Consider the following 18,145-nt stretch of genomic DNA (forward strand, 5'->3'; position numbering starts at 1 on the left):
TGTGTGTGTGTGTGTGTGTGTGTGTGTGTGTGTGTGTGTGTGTGTGTGTGTGTGTGTGTGTTTGAGTCTAGAGTAAAATCTGGTGAGAAAGAGAAATAAAGAGAGGAGCAATGAGAGAAAGGGTTGTTCAGCAGTGATTGCCTTTTCTACAGAAATGTAGCATGACTTCCTGCCCCGCAGGGTTAGTGTTTCACCGATGCCACTGAAAATCTCATTACAGGGATTATGTACATAATTGGCTAAGTCTATGGATGACTGAGTCAGCCATCCCAGGCCTACTGTAGACGGTCAGACAGACACATACAGAGAGACGGATAATATATAATAGATGCTGGCTCATAGAAAATATGGTGTGTAGTCCACTCTTGATGTTTAAGCTTTAATCTATAGGTCTTAGCATTGCCTAATGAGGTTACTCAAGTGGTGATCTTTCTTAACAACTAACTTAACAACTCATCCAGCTTTCCTGTCAGTGGATTTTTGCCAAGTAGACCTCCTTGTGGATCTCCAGCTGCCAGGGGGATTTCAGGAGACATTATGAGTCAGCAAGTGGTAAAGACAGATAAGAGCTCTAATGGCACATTACACACCAGTGTTAAGGAACTTGTATCATAACCCATAAGTCATGCAGCTTTGTTTTACTGCAAGGCAAAAAGGTATGTCTGCAGGAGTTGTTTTTTTTTTTCTTAAACGTCATTGTGGGATTGGTCGAAGGCACTGCAGCATTTTGGGGAAACTTTAAAAAAAACATTCGTGAGCTTTGGAGTAAGCATGCAAGACACGTCGTTCCCTCTCAGATAGAGAGGCGCAGTGGTAGTGAGTCTCAAAGAGAATAAAAGCAAAGTATCTGCTCAATATGATATCCACTGATCTGACAGCCAGGTTCTCTAATGAAGCCTCATTCCGGTTTCAGAAGTCCCTTACCAGTGTGTTTCTGTACATCCATGTGAGTGGATCCACAGCATTTGTGCATGTGTGCGTGCCCCTGTTTAAGCATCATGTAATAAAACTGGGAAGTCCCTTATCAGAAACACCATAAAAGCACCTCTTTGTGTGCCTGTGTTCACTCAAACGACCTCTCCCAGTGTCAGATGTTATTGCATTCAATTTCACCTGTATGCATCTGCAGTCGTAGTAAAACATCATCCATGCAACTTGCAGCAACACACACGCACGCACACGCTCTCTCTCTGACGTCACAGGCTGGCTAAAGCATGGTCTGGCCATAAATCAACTCTAGATGTAGCTTTGTCCTATTAGAGCAAGGAGAAAAACCTAATTATGCTTGATCAAGAAGAACACTCTGCAGAGACAGAGAGTGGAGAGAGAGGCGAGGTAATAAAAGGAAGGACAGAGTTAGAGAGATGGGGAGAGTATAAAACAGGAGGTGAGGGGAGGCAGTAAAAGGAAGGGAACAGCAGGTTTAAAAAAAAAAATGAAAGCAAGGAGAAAATGAAAAGGATCCGGCGAGAGGAAGAAAGCCAATTCTCTTTGTGCTGTTTTTTCTCATGACGAGTGCAGTCGACAGACAGTTTTGTCATAAATCACATTTTCCGCCTTCCACCCTCACCCATACTTGCTATGTGGTATCTATGCATACATTAATCTTTTGACCTCAGCCTCTCCCAGCCTGCAGCCACTCAGAGCTATTAAGTGATTAATTCCCATGGCAGGGAAAACTGGCACCTTAACCCATGGTCATGTGGAGACTGTACAGTTTAGTAACTCTATTCAGGAGCTCAGCATAAAGTCACATTGTAAGCATCCTAAGAGCGCCGCTTAACTTAATTGTGTTAAGGGTATCACCATATATAGCTTGTTATTGGGCTATATTTCAAACACCGAGTTGAGTGATTCATGCTTTCTTCTTCCTTCTAACAATGCAACCTTTAATTTCAAAAGGAAAAAACAAAGCTTAATTTTTTCCTTGTGGTTCCGCCTCACTCAACATTATATAAACTGATGGGTGATGGTGTGAATGTTAACATTTTTGCAAGTACACTCACCATAGTGTGGTATGATGGCCCATGCCATAGCAGATGCATAGATCTCACCAATCATCCAGAACATACACAGCCAGCTGAGGTGCTCTCCTCTTTTCTCCCTGGACAGCACCTCGGCAAAGAAGGAAAAGACGATGGGCACAGCACCTCCTATCCTGCAAGAACCAGAAAACAGGAAGATTAATGAGACTAAGGCAGATGCATTTTGTTTTTTGCATCATTCGCATAGTTTCACATTTATCCCACAGTTTGTACCGTCCTTTGTTGTTTCAATTCACCTGTACAAAAAAACCCCAAAATGACTTGAAAAACTGTCAGTTAGTAATCAGTTAAATTGAGGGCTCTTTGCAAAGACCTGTAAAGTGAATGAGTAAGCAGAAAATAGCACAGCTATTGGAGAGCCTTTTCAATTACTCTCGAGAATGATGTCAATGCATTTGCTGAATTAGGCCTTAAAGGACCGGTTATACTGCCAAAGAAAAGAACGCAATAAATCACAGTCATATGTCTATGCTATAAAAAGAGTACATGCTGTCTGTCATTTTCAAGCACGCTCTGCTCATTTTAATGCATTGCAGGAATCCCTAAATTCACAGTTAGTATAAAAGTTTGCTGACAGAGTGAAGAATTACATTGGCCATAGTTCTGGTAAAAAAGTAATAATTTTTATTACAGCTATTACTATTTTATTAATAATTATAATTAGCCTGATTTTTTTCATCACTTTTCAGAGGATGGGGACAATCAGGAAAAACAGGGATTTGTCTTTGATTGTTGGACTTGCTGTGTTACCCTCCCACTGTGGTGGCATTGTGCAACCTCCGGTTTATCAGACTCACCCGAAACCCGCGACGAGACGGCAAACGAGGAAGAAGCCATATCCCTGGACGAAAGATGACAGGAAGGCAAAGAAGCCATTCGTGGACATGCAGATGAGGAGGCATTGTCTACGGCCCACTTTGTCAGACATTCCTCCCCAGAAGAACGCTCCGACCATCATTCCCAAGTACACAACACTGCCTGGAAGGAAGAGAGAGTGGCCTTATTTTTATTTTTTGTTAAAATATAGTCGATTACCTCACATCTCTACATTGTGTATGTGCACTGCAGTGTATGATTGTGTTGGTTTGCTGTGTAATTTCTTCAGTTACTAGACCAGAGTATTTGTTAATTCATTAAATGAGTAAAAAAAAACTATACTACTACTTCTCTCCACAAACTCCTGAGTTGTGTTCTGTTACTGGATTTCTCTGCCAATCACGGTTTATCCATAACAAGCAACATGTTTAAGCATAACTGTTCATAAGTATGTTGGGGTTCATAAGAGAGGGGAGCGTGAGACAGTGAGGCGGACATCATGGAAATCTGATGTGGTAAAGAGAGAGCTGAGTGTAAACTCTGGATAGAGTTTTTAAAAAAGAGATCACAGATAGCAGTGGCTGAAATTAACTTCCTCTGAAGGTTGGCTGGGCTCTCCCTTAGAACCAGGATAAATAGCTTGGTTATTTTGGAAGTACACAGAGTGGAGCTGCTATTCCTCCCTATCGAAAGAAACCAGTTTAGGTGGTCTGGCCATCTGACCGTCACCTGGGCCAGGCGTTTATGGCATGTCCAACCAGGAGGGGCAGACCCAGAACAGGCTGGCAAGATCACACCTCAGTGTCCCCTCTGCATGAGGGGAGGGAGGTCTGGACTTTTCAGTTTAGATTATGCCCCTGCAACCTGAAGCTGAATAAGCTGCAGAAAATGAATGAAAAGCTAGACTGCATCCTAAAGTTAGAGCTCCTTGTGCAGATACTAAACCCTAAACCCCGTCTGAAAAGCCTCTGCCCCTGTAACACACTTAAATAACTGTAAAACTGTAAATACAGTGTGCAAAAAAACAAGAAAGATAAACAGAAAACAGGCTCTGAACAATGAGACAAATGTGAATGGTAATGCAGGATGACTTTACAAAAAGGTCCTCTGCCCTCTTTTAATCTCTCTCATCACAGATGAGATCAATGCTCCAACAAAACAGCATTGATTTTTTTCACTAATCATCATGAATCTGCCCGGAAGAGTGGAGCCTGTTATTACTGTTTTAGTCTGCACTGTAATTGGCAGTGGAATGGTTAGCCGCTTTCATGGACATGCAGCGTCTGCTGAAATTTCTTTCATTGATGTTTCCGTCCCAGGCTGGAAAAATAGCAGAGTTTACTAACAGATTATATTGAAGCTTTATCAATATCCAGGTATTTTCAGACACATAATCATAAACCTGGTTTAGGGAGGTTATTTTTATCCATTGCAGTCACATACAAAGAGATACAACTCTGCCGCGGGGCACTTTGTTCATCCCATTACAATAATGTTAATAGCAAGATTAATTTCCTTTCTGTAATGTCTCCAGTCAGGTCTCTTCTCCTCTGCTGTGAGCAGATATCTGTTTGACTCTTTCACTTCAGGGGTCAAAACGCAGCTATCTGTCACATTTGGCAGCCATCTAGATACTCGCCTCAAGGTATCATAAATTCAATTCTAAATTTAACGGAAGTCCTCAGTCTATGCACAGTTCACATTTACTTCATTAAGGGGAGGCTAGATATGCAATGCACAGGCAAACACCCATTGGCCTCCCATTTAAATGTCATGCATCCAAACATCCAGAGGCCTTTTTATGTTTCCCAGCATTAAACCTTTCACACAAACAATACACTTTTTGGGTTTTTTTAGAGATGCAAGGAAACAAGGGAAAATATTCAATCATTCGTTCTGCCTTAAAGTCAGTTTAAATAAATAAATAAATAAAAGCAATAAAACTGCTAACAAATGAGTACATCTCTCACAGGACAGTCAATTACGTAATGACTTTATTGATGTTCTGTCCGGCTTGCTCCGCTGTATTCTACTGCACGGCGTCAGCAGCGCTCACACCAGCGGTTGGGACTGCAGTGCACTGAAGTGTAACATAATGCAAAAGTAGCACAGACATGTTCTGACTGTAAATGACACTTATCATGTTCTAAATGTGTGCTGCATCCATAATACTGTGATTTTTAAATTAATCATTAAATAAGTCATTTTAATTCAAAGATTTCTTTTTGTTTTTTATTGTCAGTTTGCTACATGTACAGAACTACGGTGGCTCCTAGAGACAAAGCACATACAAATTCCAAAGCACATGCAAACTCCAAAACACAATGGAAGTGCTCCAGGACGCTAGGGGCAGTGTTGAGCTCGATTTGCAAAATAAACAAGTTTGTTGCAAACACATGGAGTTGGATGCCAGCGGAAAACACCTGCAAGGACAGAGCAACAATGCTTTATAAGAAAGGTAATGTGCAAACTGTTGTTTGATTTGTTTTTAATTACTATGAACACTTAGTTTACGGTAGGGTGACCATATTTTAATTTCCAAAAAAGAGGACACTTGGCTCAGTCATGAAAAACTTGCTTAAAGAAACATATTTACCATATTAAAACGATGCCTTGTCTGTGCAGTTAATGAATTGTGAAATACAATATGTCATGTAGGCTTTTACAAGTCAACAAGAGCAAAAAAAATTAAAAATTAAAAGCCTCAGAAATGAAATAATGGTACAGAAATAATACCTCATCTGCATAAGAAAAATTACCAGTACTGGGTCGGTGCAAGAGAAATGTCTTTTGCAGTTCTTCTGAAAAGATGCACTTGCGCTTTGGGATCTTTTAAACATCATTATAATGATAATATAATAGGCACTTTGCTGCGCGCTGTCTGTCACGTCTGTGAGCGCAGAACAAGCGCAAAGCAGCAGTTCAGAAATGACGTCACACACATGGGTCCTCTGTCGGCCTATAGGAAAACCCGGACATTTTTATCAAACTCGAAAATCCACCCGGACGCCCCGGACTGAACGTGAAAACTGGACATGTCCGGGGAAAAGAGGACGGTTGGTCAACCTAGTTTACGGTGGAGTCAAATCTGGCGTTAGCTAACAGTCAGTGTGCTTTGCTCAGAGAGAACCTCAACACTGCCCCTAGCGTCCTGGAGCACTTCTGTTGTGTTTTGGAGTTTGTACGTGCTTTGTCTCTAGGGACTACCGTAAAGAACAACCGAAAAGAAGACTTAAGAATATACAATAGTGCAGTACTGCAAAATTTAAATTAAATAGAGTAGCCTGTGAGTTGTTCATGGACAGTAGTGCAACATCCATCTTCTTAGTGAGTCACACACACTTTATGCAGTTCAGAAAGTCAGACAGGGAGAACTCTTTGCTCCAAGGTAACAAATTTAGATTTTTTTTTCTTTTCTACACATGTTCCAAAAAAGGATCTATTAAAGATAATTTTGATCGCTATGAAAGCCAAGAAATGGTGGGCTTTACTTGCCAGACATTACATTTTAATTCGGGCACAATGCATTAGATGCAGATTTGCATCTTTTTGCTGAGATGCATTTAGGCTATATATCTAATATATACCTAACCCAAATGCCAAGTGTATCATATTGGATACATGGGTTTTAGTGAGTTTTTGAGAGCTCTACAAGCCAAATCTGGCAAAAAAAAAAGAAATTATACAAATTAAAACTGATACTTATATGTATTTTTTGTAATGTTTCAGAAGATTCAATAAAAACTCATGTTTAACTATTTGAATGGTTTGGTCTTTACAGTGTATCTAAAGCTGTGAAGCCCTGCTGTATATGCATAACACTGTGAAATACAGCTAAATTTAGAAGTGAAGACCCGTATAGACTCTGAGCACCATCAGAAGATGACAGTGTGTCAGGAGACCTCTCACACAGAAGCAAAAGGTTTTGCCCTGTGACAGTATGTTGAGATGTCAAAACACATCTCCAAGAATAATAAATATTCATCAAAATCTCAGGCACCTTCACACATACACACACACATACAGAGTAAAGCAAAGCTGCACACACAAACACAGATAACTGAGGAGTAAATCTGAGATGCTCGTTAAATTGTTAAAAATTCATTTATTTGCCTTTGTTGTTGTTAAAATAGCCAAGAGGAAGCTAGATTAAGAAAAGAAAACACAAAATAAGAGGGAATTGAGGATCGAGCACCAATATACGTCCAAAAGTAATGAGGGGGGAGATATGTAACGCAGGAGGAGAGTTCAGTCACTTCCAGATATGGTGAGAGAAAAAGAGCTTGAGGAGGAGGAGAGAATGGGGAAGGCCCTGGTGGAGTGTTTTCTGCCCTGTCACACACCAAGGAGCCCCCCGAGAGCCGTGGGAGCGCTTAGCTGCATCACGACCTATTCTCTGATTTCACGCTTTGATGCTCTTCGCTCTTAGCGGTGCAAACTGTTTCGGCGTCGCGCAAAAACACCCATCCTGCTTTATTCATAATGATGATGCTATCGTGCAGCAGCACGCCTGGTGCATGCTGCGGCTCAGCTGTGGCACCTTTCTGTACCATCCCCCCCTCCTGCTGTGAGTCCCTGCATTACTACCATTCCCCCCCATTTGTCTTTCCCCCAGCTTTGCACCCTCCTTTACTTTCCAGTTTCCTCTCTCCTGTCTTCTGTGCTTTCCTTCCTATTTACAGTATTTACTTTAGCTTCATCCTAGCGCCTCTGTCAACAGCTCCTTTACACTGAGCAGCGTGTAATCACATTTGTACTACATCATGTCAGTTTGACCGGATTCGTGTCTCCTTCTTCTGCCACCTCCGCAGAAGATGAGATTGAAGCTTTGTGTCATATATAAGTCGTATCAGTGGAGGCAGGATTTCTATGGAAATAACCTATTGTAGGGCTTAGAGCGCAGGGTTTAAAATGACTCAGTCCCAATCAGTAATGATCCAACCTTCATTAACAGTACAGATTGTGATAATTCACATAAAATAGTGATGTTGTGAAACCCTGATAAAGGCGAGCAGTTGGACATGGTGACAGCAGGTTTGGTCCACGCACAGATATTCAGTCCCATCGAGCATCTCCCCTCCCTCAGTCCACCACACACATTCTCCCACACAACGTGGAGCTAGCTGGGCTATTCGAGCAGTGTAATCTCCGCAATGACGCTGCGATCTTACTGCAGTTTAGCCATGCTCAGCTGCCCCAGGACCGCGCAGCCCCACACAGCCTGCCAGCTGGCTCAGACCGACAGGGAGAAAGAAAGGGAACGATAGGAAATGAGAGGAGACAACAAGGGAGGAGCGCTGTAGAGATGGAGTTTTAGAGGAGACAAAGAGTGAAGTCAGGACTCAAAGAAGGCCAGGGAAGGACAAGCGATCAAAAGACAAGAAAGTGAAGGGGGGGGGAGAGATAAAGGGCAGCAAAAGACAAGAAAGTAGGAGGGAGGTAGAGACAGCAGAGGTGGAGAAGTGGCTATTAGATGAAAACGAGATGAGTCAAAGAGAAAAATGAGGGGAGTTGTAGCTGTGGAGAGACAGTCTAAGAAAACAAATAAGTAATGAGAGGGTGATCTGTTCCCTTTGTCTGATGTGTCTGAGATGATATCTAAGCCTCTCACTGACTTTGACTGTTGGTGTACTAAATACTACCATCCTCCACCTCTCTGCACCCGTCCACCCACAGCACTCTTCCTATTACTCCCATGTAACTTGGTCATCTCGCTGCTTCAAAGCCATCTCTCCTCCTCTCGTCTTCCCCCGTTTATCCCACATATTGCATCTCAGCGTGCGTGTCTTCCCTCCTGCTTCCCACTTCCCACACTCTTGTTTGAGGTATTTACAGTATTTCACCCCCTCCTATAGCCCAGCACTTCATCTTTCACACTGAAGTAACATTAAAAGATTCCTGTGAGATCGGGAAACCGGCTGGACCAAATTCAACTCAGTAATGGAATCAGCATCTTACTCATCCATCCTATTTGGGATTTTCTGTTTTTTTCATGCTGCATTATCCCATTATATTCAGCGGTCTTTACAGCATGCTCCTGCTTCTGCCTTCTATGGAGTCAATGAAGCTGCACTCAAACTGTGATGAAGTCTGGTAGAGCGAACCAAACACCAAACTGGTTTTTCAAATCTTTAGAATTTCTTAATTTTTCATATATTTTTGGGTAATTTTTAGTTTCTTAATCCTGAGGATGTCAGCCTCCACTTTAACTCTACTATTGTCCAAATGCCTCCTCTGAAACACTTAACCGCATATAAACAAAAATCAGAAAGCACATAAATAGCAGAATGTGCATTTATTGTAATAACCCAATTAAAACTTGGGTTTGTTTCTTCAGTAACATTTCTGTGTTAATAGACCTCTCTGCATTGAATCATACTTGTTATTAATCCCTGGCTCTCTTCCACAGCATGTCTTTTATCCTGTCTTCTTTCTCAAACCACAAACGGCCGTGGCAAATGGCCCCACCCTCCCTGAGCCTGGTTCTGCTGGAGGTTTCTTCCTGTTAAAAGGGAGTTTTTCCTTCCCACTGTTGCCAAAGTGCTTGCTCATAGGGGGCCATATGATGTTGAGCTTTTCTATGTATTATTGTAGGGTCTACCTTACTGTATAAAACACCTTGAGGCAACTGTTGTTGTGATTTGGAGCTGTATAAATAAATTTGAATTTAATTTAATTGAAAAACATAAATCACCAACTACATTCATAGTAGATCAGTGATTAGGTTCATTTTTCTACTGTTGACCTTATTTTGGAAGCAATATGTACTTACTTTAACTGTGACAGAGATGAAACACATACTGAGAAGACTGAGTGTAGTGAGAGTGCACATCCACCGTTCCAGAAGAGTGACCTTGAGGGTATAATGCAGATGCAACCATTACCAGCCTCATCTAAATGAAACCTAAGTAGCTTCACATGCTGATAAATCTGCCAAGTGTGATAACTGAACCTACAGACCAAGCTGTATGGACCACAGGTTAAACTGATCCTCAGTCCTTACCCGCAGACCACCAAAAAGAGGCTATTTCATGGTAAGACAACTGTGGCCAGTTAGAAGGTCCTTGATTAGATCCCTGCTCTCCTGGTCTGCATATTAAAGTGTAACTGGCCAAAAGAAGGTAACCAAAAATGCCCCAGAAACATCCATCCACTGGAGCGTGAGTGTGTGAAAAATAAAGTAGTGAATGTGGGCTGTGGTGTAAAAGTGCTCTGAACGACAATGTCAGTCCATCTAAGGCTGTCACTGTAAGATGAGATCCTCGTTACCCAGTGAACTTAAAAAAACAGAACTTCTTATCTCGTTCATCTGCAGATTAAAGTTCATTTTTGAATTTCTGCACTTAAGGAAGTAAAAAAAATGCTGTGGCACCTGTAAAACATCAGTTGACACCATTTTGTTACCTCTAATTAAGTGTAATTAGTGTGTTAAACTCCGAATGGATACCAACAAGGTCATGGTAATTATGTAGGCTATGCTCAAACACTCACACACACACGCATGCACACACACACACCAATCAACAGGGAGGAGCCTCGGGCTAATCAGCAGGATGAGGAAGAGGAGGATGGGAGAAGAAAGGAAAAGCACAGAGAATGGGGGGTGAGGGGGAGGGACAGGGGTGAGGGATGGAGTCACGAACAAGGAGAAGCAGAGCATAGAGCAAAAATGCCTGCAGGACTTTGCTTGGCAAGAAAGGAAGCAAAGAGTTTACACTGATACCAAGGAAAGAGACAGAAAAATGAAGGTGCAGCGTACACAACATCTTGTGAGGCTTTAACAAAGTAGTGTTTTTGTTGATAAGATGACTCTGCTGCAAGTACAACCAACAGTACATTTTTCTTAAATAAAGCAGCAGTACAATAGTATTTGTCAAACTTTCCGTCACAACCTCCATTTTCAAAGCGCGTATCAGTTTTCCATCAGGTGTTGCTGTGAAGTTGATGTATTGTCACGTCTCACCGTGGCAGTTAGTATCTAAGGGCTGTGTGCCTGATTGAATGTCCTCTCCACTCTGGTACTGACACAGTGAGTCAGCCCCTGTACACAGCTCTGTGGTGATGGATTATGCACCTGCAGCTACTGGTACTGCTGAGACTCCACCTCAACCCACAGAGCACACAGGGAATATTAGCTACCCTCTTAATCCTGACACGGAGACCATTGGACCGAAACGCCTCATCTATGTGAAACACTGCTATAGGATAAGAGTGACATACTGTGTATAGCACAAACACATACATCTGGACCTGTTTTTCAAGGCTGTTTTGAGGCTATTTTTGCATGCTGTGTACTTATTTCAAACATGTGCACAGTTGTTAATTTTATAATGATCCTGGAAAGGATGCAGCTGTACATCGTAGGGTGCTATTTAAACTCCATTCAAAGGTGAGAAAAAGGCCTTTCAGACTTATAATAACTAATTAAACAGAATAAAATACACACTGAGAAAAGGCCTTGCTGAATTAATAATGAAGCGAGTGCATTAATATCCAAAACGAATACAAAGAAGGGCCTTACCTAGCCATCCCGAGCTGGAGTTGGGCACACACATGTCTGTCTCTGCACTGGGCAGCACAAAGCCCACCACAAACACCTCCACCCCATCCGACATGAGTGCCAGCCCGAGCACCAGGAACAGCTGCCACTGGAACCTGCCGTGGCCACACTCCTGGATGATCAGCTCATATTGCTGGGCCAGCTCCTCCTCGTCCGCCTGCCTCTCCTGTTCCAGCTCGCCACGGTCCTTTGTGCCATCAGACATCGGCTTCCCCAGTGCCACCTGGCCCTGCTTCTTGTCTCCTGCGGATGAGGGGATGCCCTGGTACTCACCCTCATAGATCTCGTCCTCGTCGTCGTGGCCCTCTGTAGCATCACTTGAGCCCTCCTCATTGTCGGGGTAGCTCTCGCCGTCCTGCCTCGGCGGGTTCTGGTAGAAATCCTCATCTTCATCCACCTCGTCCTGGAATCGAGTGTAGTTGCGGTGAGAAGAGTACTCATCTGTAGCACGGTCTACCGCCTTATTGACTTTCTTTGTTGCGTGCTTTTTGGCCTCCTTGACAATGTCCTTGGCCCCCTTAACTAGGGAAGTCCTATTATTGTAAGTGTCCTCCATTTTGGCTCCAAAAGTAGGCCTTTGCAGGGGTGCTGATGGTGGCAAGAAGTAGAAGAAAGAGGGAAGAGAGGGGAAAAGGGGCAAATGTAAAGGCGAGTTAGAGGAATGGTGAGATCAGTGGGTCTTGGGATGTGGGAAGGAAACTCTTGAGTCTGCAGTCACCACAGGAGATAAACCACAATGGCTGTGGCAATCATGGACCAGTCTGAAAGACAGGGGGGAAGGGGAAGCAACAGACAGATTTTAAAAAAGAAGAGTTGAGAAGCATCAGAGTTTAAAGAGAAATAAAATCAGACACAAGAGATGCTCATCATGTCCGCCCACTATCATTAACTAACCTGTTAATCGTTGGCTTTTCTGCATTGCCCCAAATTTTCATTCAAAATAAAAATTCGTTCTCCAAAGGCGGGCTGTTTGTTCTACATCTCATGAGTTGCCCTCAGTTTTTGAAGAGATGATTCTTTGAAACAGAGATGCTGAACCTGCTGACTCATGATCAGCTCTGTAAAGCAGGAGCTAATAAACAAACACTCTGCCCAAAAATCAATTTGTCCCCAATAAAGACCCGGTTCATTAAAACGGGAGCGACGATCCAACTGGAACGGCACTGTCATTTTTAATCCAAGTAAAGACGGGAGGATAGGAGGAATGACCGTGAGTGGATGCACAGACAGACACAGTGTAGAAACAATCACAGACGAGAACTATTCTCAAATAAAGTGCCTGAAAAGCTGCACAAATATATATGTACCTGCAAAAGGCACACATTCCTAGAAAGAAGATCTCTCACTCCTAAACATGTCGTGCACATAAGTGAGTGTGAACACACATGGGCGCGGGGAAGCCACTTCCCATCTCTGCAGACTAGTAATGGGAGGGAGACCCCAGCTTAAACGCTAAAATGATGTATCATGATTTCATGTGAGTGCTCCGCTCTCATCATCAGCCAGGTTAAACAAATCAAAGAATTTCTAAATTTCTCTTAAATTACAAAACCCTGAATTGCTCTTTTTTTTTATTATAAAACATTTGCAGATGCTATGGAGTGCATATTTATGAGCAGGGTGGGGATGGTCAGAGCTGTCCAGTGTGTGGGGTTTCCATGTGACTACGAGTGGCTCGCCACAGCCTCTAATGAACACTGAAGCCTTGTCAGGAGGACACAAATCACAGGGCCGGTTCCAGCTCCTATAATGCAATTTTACTGGGCAAAATGACACCGCAGTTTCAAGGTGACTCTACTAATCCCTTTTGGCGCATACGATAACTTCTGTGGTTACGAGCGTGCTCCCTTTTCTGATAATTTTTAATGCCTCCATTGACACTGGTGCTTCCTCAGATAAGGACGCGCATAATCAATCTGTCTCCTTTTTCAAAAAATAACATACAAAGGGCTGAGGTTGTGGCATCAGTTTCCTAGTTTCCCCCAAACGGCTCTCCTTGAGCATTTATGCATGAAAACATCAAAAAGTAAAAATGAATTGTGAATTCCTCAGAAGGCTAACACCTTGCAAGGAGCAAGTCAAAGTTCACAGGTGTCAGAGAACCATTTATTTCTTTCAGGACTGAGTCGTGTCAGCCATCACACAGGCTCTTACCTAAAACGGGCACACGCAGGCGCTGCACGAGGCTGCCTGTCAGAGAATCAATGGAGTGTATGGTGAGACACGCTGTCAGTGGTGATGAGGCTCAGAAGACACCCGAGCACAGAGGCAACCGACCTCACCTGACCGCAGCTGAAGAGACCCCGATACCGGAGACAGCAAGAGCAATCGCATTCTAGCTGGGGAAACCACCAACTCTGCCTAACCTAAGTTTTCTGTTTTATTTGATTTCTACGCGATCTTCTTTATTTTTTGCAATTCCTCTGATATTTTATGTAGGTTTATATTTTAGGCATGTTGATTTCCTCATAACACTTGGCCATCTCAACAGCCACAACATCAAAACCACTGACAGGTGAAGTGAATATTTTTGATCGTTTTATTGTAGTGCAGTGGTCTGCTGGGAAAACTTTTGTCCAGACATTCATGGGGTTGGATACTTTGGATGGCTATGGCACTCCCCAATGGCAACGGCCAAATGCCAGACAGCACATGGGACCCCCAGAGGTTCTGTGCAAAGATAGGTGGTTTTAAAGCTGCAGCTGAATATTTATACTTATAAGGAGCCACTGTAATGTTAATGAAATGTCCTGAAAATGAATGGAACAGTATCCATACAGTGTCACATGGGAAACTGTTCCCTGCTATTAAAATAAAAAGAGCTAATATACTGTGCTGCTCTGAACCATGAGAGGGTGGCTGAAATTAGGCCTGGCTCTGGCGATACCTCTTGTCTGCATGATGGATGGTGGCCCTGCTTTTCTTAGACCTCTTTAAAATAGTAAAAGAAAATAGAAAAATCGCTAGGTCAAGTATCACTTGGCCTTTGAATTTCATCTGCCATGGACATAAAGACAAACTGAGAGATTAGTGTTTCAAGAGATTTATCCATGCGTCCAACTGAGGACAGCTAATCTCAGAAGGAGGGGGGGATTAGTGTTATTATCCAGAGTTTGTGTGTTTGATAAGCTTAATGCATTTAAACATACTGCCGTTGCTTACCGTGAAACATTTGTCATAAGTGGCACAGTGATTAACCCAAGCAATGTGAATTTTGACAGAAAACAAAAAGATATTAATTACACGAGATTACACAGTAATGATGACAATAGTAATAAACAGCTTCAGTGAAAACAACCTAAAACATAATGAACCAATTATCAGTACAGTGAGGGCTTCCTACTCACATTGCACTTTGTCAAAAGGATTGATGTGAGTGTTGGAACTAATCAACCGCGAGTCCAGCGGCCGACAAACAGACTGAGCAGGCGCAAGCAGGTTGTTAGTACAAAATAAAAGGATCAATTTCTGTCCCTGGATTTCAGGTTCCCTGACCCACAACATCTTGTGGAGGCAAACACTTAATGTACTTGAAATAAAATCAATAGTGACCTTTTTGTATATGTGTGCTTATTTAGTACAGACTTTGTCTCTTTCACAGTACAATGAGTAAGTAGAATGACGCAAAACAACGAGGGCTGTGGTCTCCTTCTCATTCTTAAATCTGATTTTATAAGAATCGGTTTTATAGAGTGCACGAGGCAGAAATATATTCCAAAAATGTTTAGAAAATAAAAAGCAAAAGAGGGGGAAAAGTGGCACAGCTATGAGGGCACAATACTGGCACTTCACCTTTTTGACCTGTGTATTTTGTTCACATGAAGTGGACGTATTTGGGCCCCTTAACTCAGAAGAACTTTTTCCCCACATTTTGTAAAATATTTTGAAGATTTAGTGGGTTTTTGTACTGTTGAAGCACAATCATAAAGACCTCCCATCTCTCAAGTATGACTTGACAGAGAAAGCGACCTTCCCTTTCAAAGACGTGCGTAAGCACTCTGATGGTGTGACCGGTGGTTTGCTCTATTACCAAAAGGAGGAAAGAGAAAAGCAGGTCCAATCGCTAAAGTGGGCAGAGCCACATCATGTAATCCCATAAAAACGGAGAGTCCATGACCTCATCTGGAAGGCAGAAACCCAACCGGCCCGTGACGTCTTAGGAGATTTCATCAAACACTGATTCCATTACTGAGCAAGCGAAGGGGAAGACAGAGGACGATGGCTGTACTGTATAGGAGAAATTGTTCCTCGTGGAGTGTAAAAAAACAGCAGCTTAGAAGCACTCAAAGATCCACCACAGATCACAGATGATGAATAAAAAAAATATCAATACAAATACACAAAAATGGGTCTGCAGCAAGCTGATTGTTTCCTTCTCAAACATGAAGAGCTGCCATTGTTATTATTTAGAATGACTTCAGTCACTGTTATCTCAAGCCTGGAGATTATAAAAAAGTGTCATTCCTTGTTTATATTCTTACATAATTTATATTCTTTTGACTCTTCTTACTTAGACTGAAACAATTAATGTCTCCAGAAATGCATTCAGGAGTGTACAAGCATCGAAAACCTAAAACCTAAAGACAGAAAGAAACCCCTGACTGATCTACACACAGCAAAGTGTGTCGTCTCGTTTGCTTTTCTCTTTCAACTTGATACGTGTTTGATCTTCTTTATGAAATATCACATGCCACTCCTGTCTAGTCCAAACCCTGTCTGCTGGGTCGTAATGATGCAACAATTCAGATTAGGTAAGGGATGCAATATGTTACACAGTTACTGGTGACGTTTTACCTTTGCATGGTGCATATGTGTGCTTACAAAAAGATAAATCAAGCCACAATCACACGCACATTTAGGCTAACATGAGAGTGAAAAAGAGGATTCTTCAGAGCAAAACTGCTGGTTTAAACTAAAATAATGATGAATGTGGTGGATATCTACTTTCACGTTAGTCAACAAAATGTTCTGACAGACCTTCTTCTCTCTTCTACACTGTGACATGCATTATCAGACACACTTTGGAGTCCTTTCTTCTTTGCAGCATACAGCAAAACAGTGCAACAGAAACTATCTCCACCTCAAAACATCTTTTTATTGCTGTTGAACTTCAGAATAGGAACAAAATTAGGAATCAATGGGTGCTTGTAGTGGAGACACAGGGAAGAGGATGTTATGAATCCCAGAGAGACTTTTGTTTATCAGGTATATATCGATTTTTAGAAACAACGACAAGTGGGCCAAACGACTGAATTTTGCAGCTTGCAATCACTTCCATCCAGCGTGTTTTCACTGATGGAGCCCTTCAGTGTTAACCCAGCAGGACTACTACAAGCGGCGTTAGGACTGCAAACAAAGCACTCTGCCACAGATTTCCAGTTCACCGGCTGTGCGCCTGTCAATCGCTCGCTGCCTCTTGAGGTACAATTCATGGATGAGTCAGTTGCCTACTCCCGCGTCCTCTCCTCTTTTTGGCGGCAGTGCAGAGTGCTTTAACTGCCCCAGGGCAGGTGGCTGGATTGCAGTACAGCGTGAACAGTCCACAGTCAACAAACCCCAAAAAAGCTCGGCTCATGCCAAGGACAACTATTTTATGATACCACAAAGATGGGCACACCAGCTCATGAGCCGAAAGGAAAACTAAACAGACTTTATTCGAGTATATCTGACATAGATTTGACTAAATCTCACAATCTAAGACACACTGAAACCGGGGATGAATCCCCACTACATCCCATTAGTTAATTATGCTCGCAGCCTACTTCAGGATAATTTGCCTTTACTCTTATATGAGGCAAATGTGAAGTCAGGGAAATAATCCCAACTTTTAACCATTCAATCATGAACTCGCGAATACAAAATAACCTGTCCCTGAGTCGCAGCTTTCATTTTAGTCAGAAATATCACTGAAAATGTGCTAATAAATTGATAGTCGCACGTGTCTGTGTGTATGTGTGCGTGTGTGTTTGTGTGTCCCCATATTAGATACAAAAGGCGAAAAGAGAATTGCCTAACTCGGAAGTCTTACACTCAGCATGTTTTCAGGGTGGGAAAAAAAAGTCATTACTTACCGTCATTTATGGCGAGAAAATTGGACCGAGCTGATTGTGAGCCATTGCACCGGACTCTGCTTTTGCTCTCGGGAAAAAGAAAAAAGAAGAAGGAAAAAAAAAATCTTGTGGGCTTTTTACTGTAGAATAGGATCAGAGGAAACTGCCGGCGCACGACTGTTTTTCTTTTTTTTTTCCCCTCTCTCTCTCCCTCTCTCTTTCTTTTTCGATGCGGTCCTCTCTCGCTGCAGCACTTCAGGGAAAGGAGAGAGCGAAAAACAGAGGTGGTGGTTGGGGAGAGGGAGGGCCGGTGTAATCAATAATTGTATTTCATTGAGTGATGCGGGTAATTCCGTCTGATGGAACAATCTAGTTAGGTGACTGACGCGCAGCACTGCAGCGCATGAATGCTAAACAGATGAGAAAGGTTTGCGCACATTCACTGTAGGGCAGCCCAGTATGTTCGTGTGTATGCGAACTACTTGCTCAGTCTTGGGGGATAGTTACAAGACACAGACTGTAGGACTTGTGGGAGTTGACGCCTGCCCATTTGAGCCGAAAAGATATGTTTAAGGGAAAGTTTCCCACTTCTTTCGAAAGACAAGTTGCAAAAATACCCCGACATCTAAATTCTGTGAACAGCAGAGATTCTTGCAACTCAGCTCCCCTCCGTC

At 42.5% G+C, this 18,145-nt stretch overlaps 1 protein-coding gene across 1 annotated transcript in view; it reads right to left on the bottom strand.

The window, feature by feature from the left end:
* The window catches only part of sv2ca (synaptic vesicle glycoprotein 2Ca), a 29,294-nt gene extending 11,377 nt beyond the window's left edge, over positions 1–17,917 (bottom strand). The window contains exons 1-4 of the mRNA XM_005922895.3: positions 17,493–17,917; positions 11,383–12,182; positions 2,843–3,023; positions 2,007–2,158 (exon numbers count right to left, since the gene is read on the bottom strand). Coding sequence (XP_005922957.1) covers positions 2,007–2,158; positions 2,843–3,023; positions 11,383–11,977 — 928 coding nt within the window. The 5' untranslated portion in view covers positions 11,978–12,182; positions 17,493–17,917. The remainder of the gene's footprint in view (positions 1–2,006; positions 2,159–2,842; positions 3,024–11,382; positions 12,183–17,492) is intronic.
* Between the last annotated feature and the right edge of the window lie 228 nt (positions 17,918–18,145).

Source organism: Haplochromis burtoni, unplaced genomic scaffold (assembly GCF_018398535.1).
Source record: "Haplochromis burtoni strain Fernald_Lab_line unplaced genomic scaffold, NCSU_Asbu1 Contig_63, whole genome shotgun sequence".
NCBI classification, from domain to species: Eukaryota; Metazoa; Chordata; class Actinopteri; order Cichliformes; family Cichlidae; genus Haplochromis; species Haplochromis burtoni.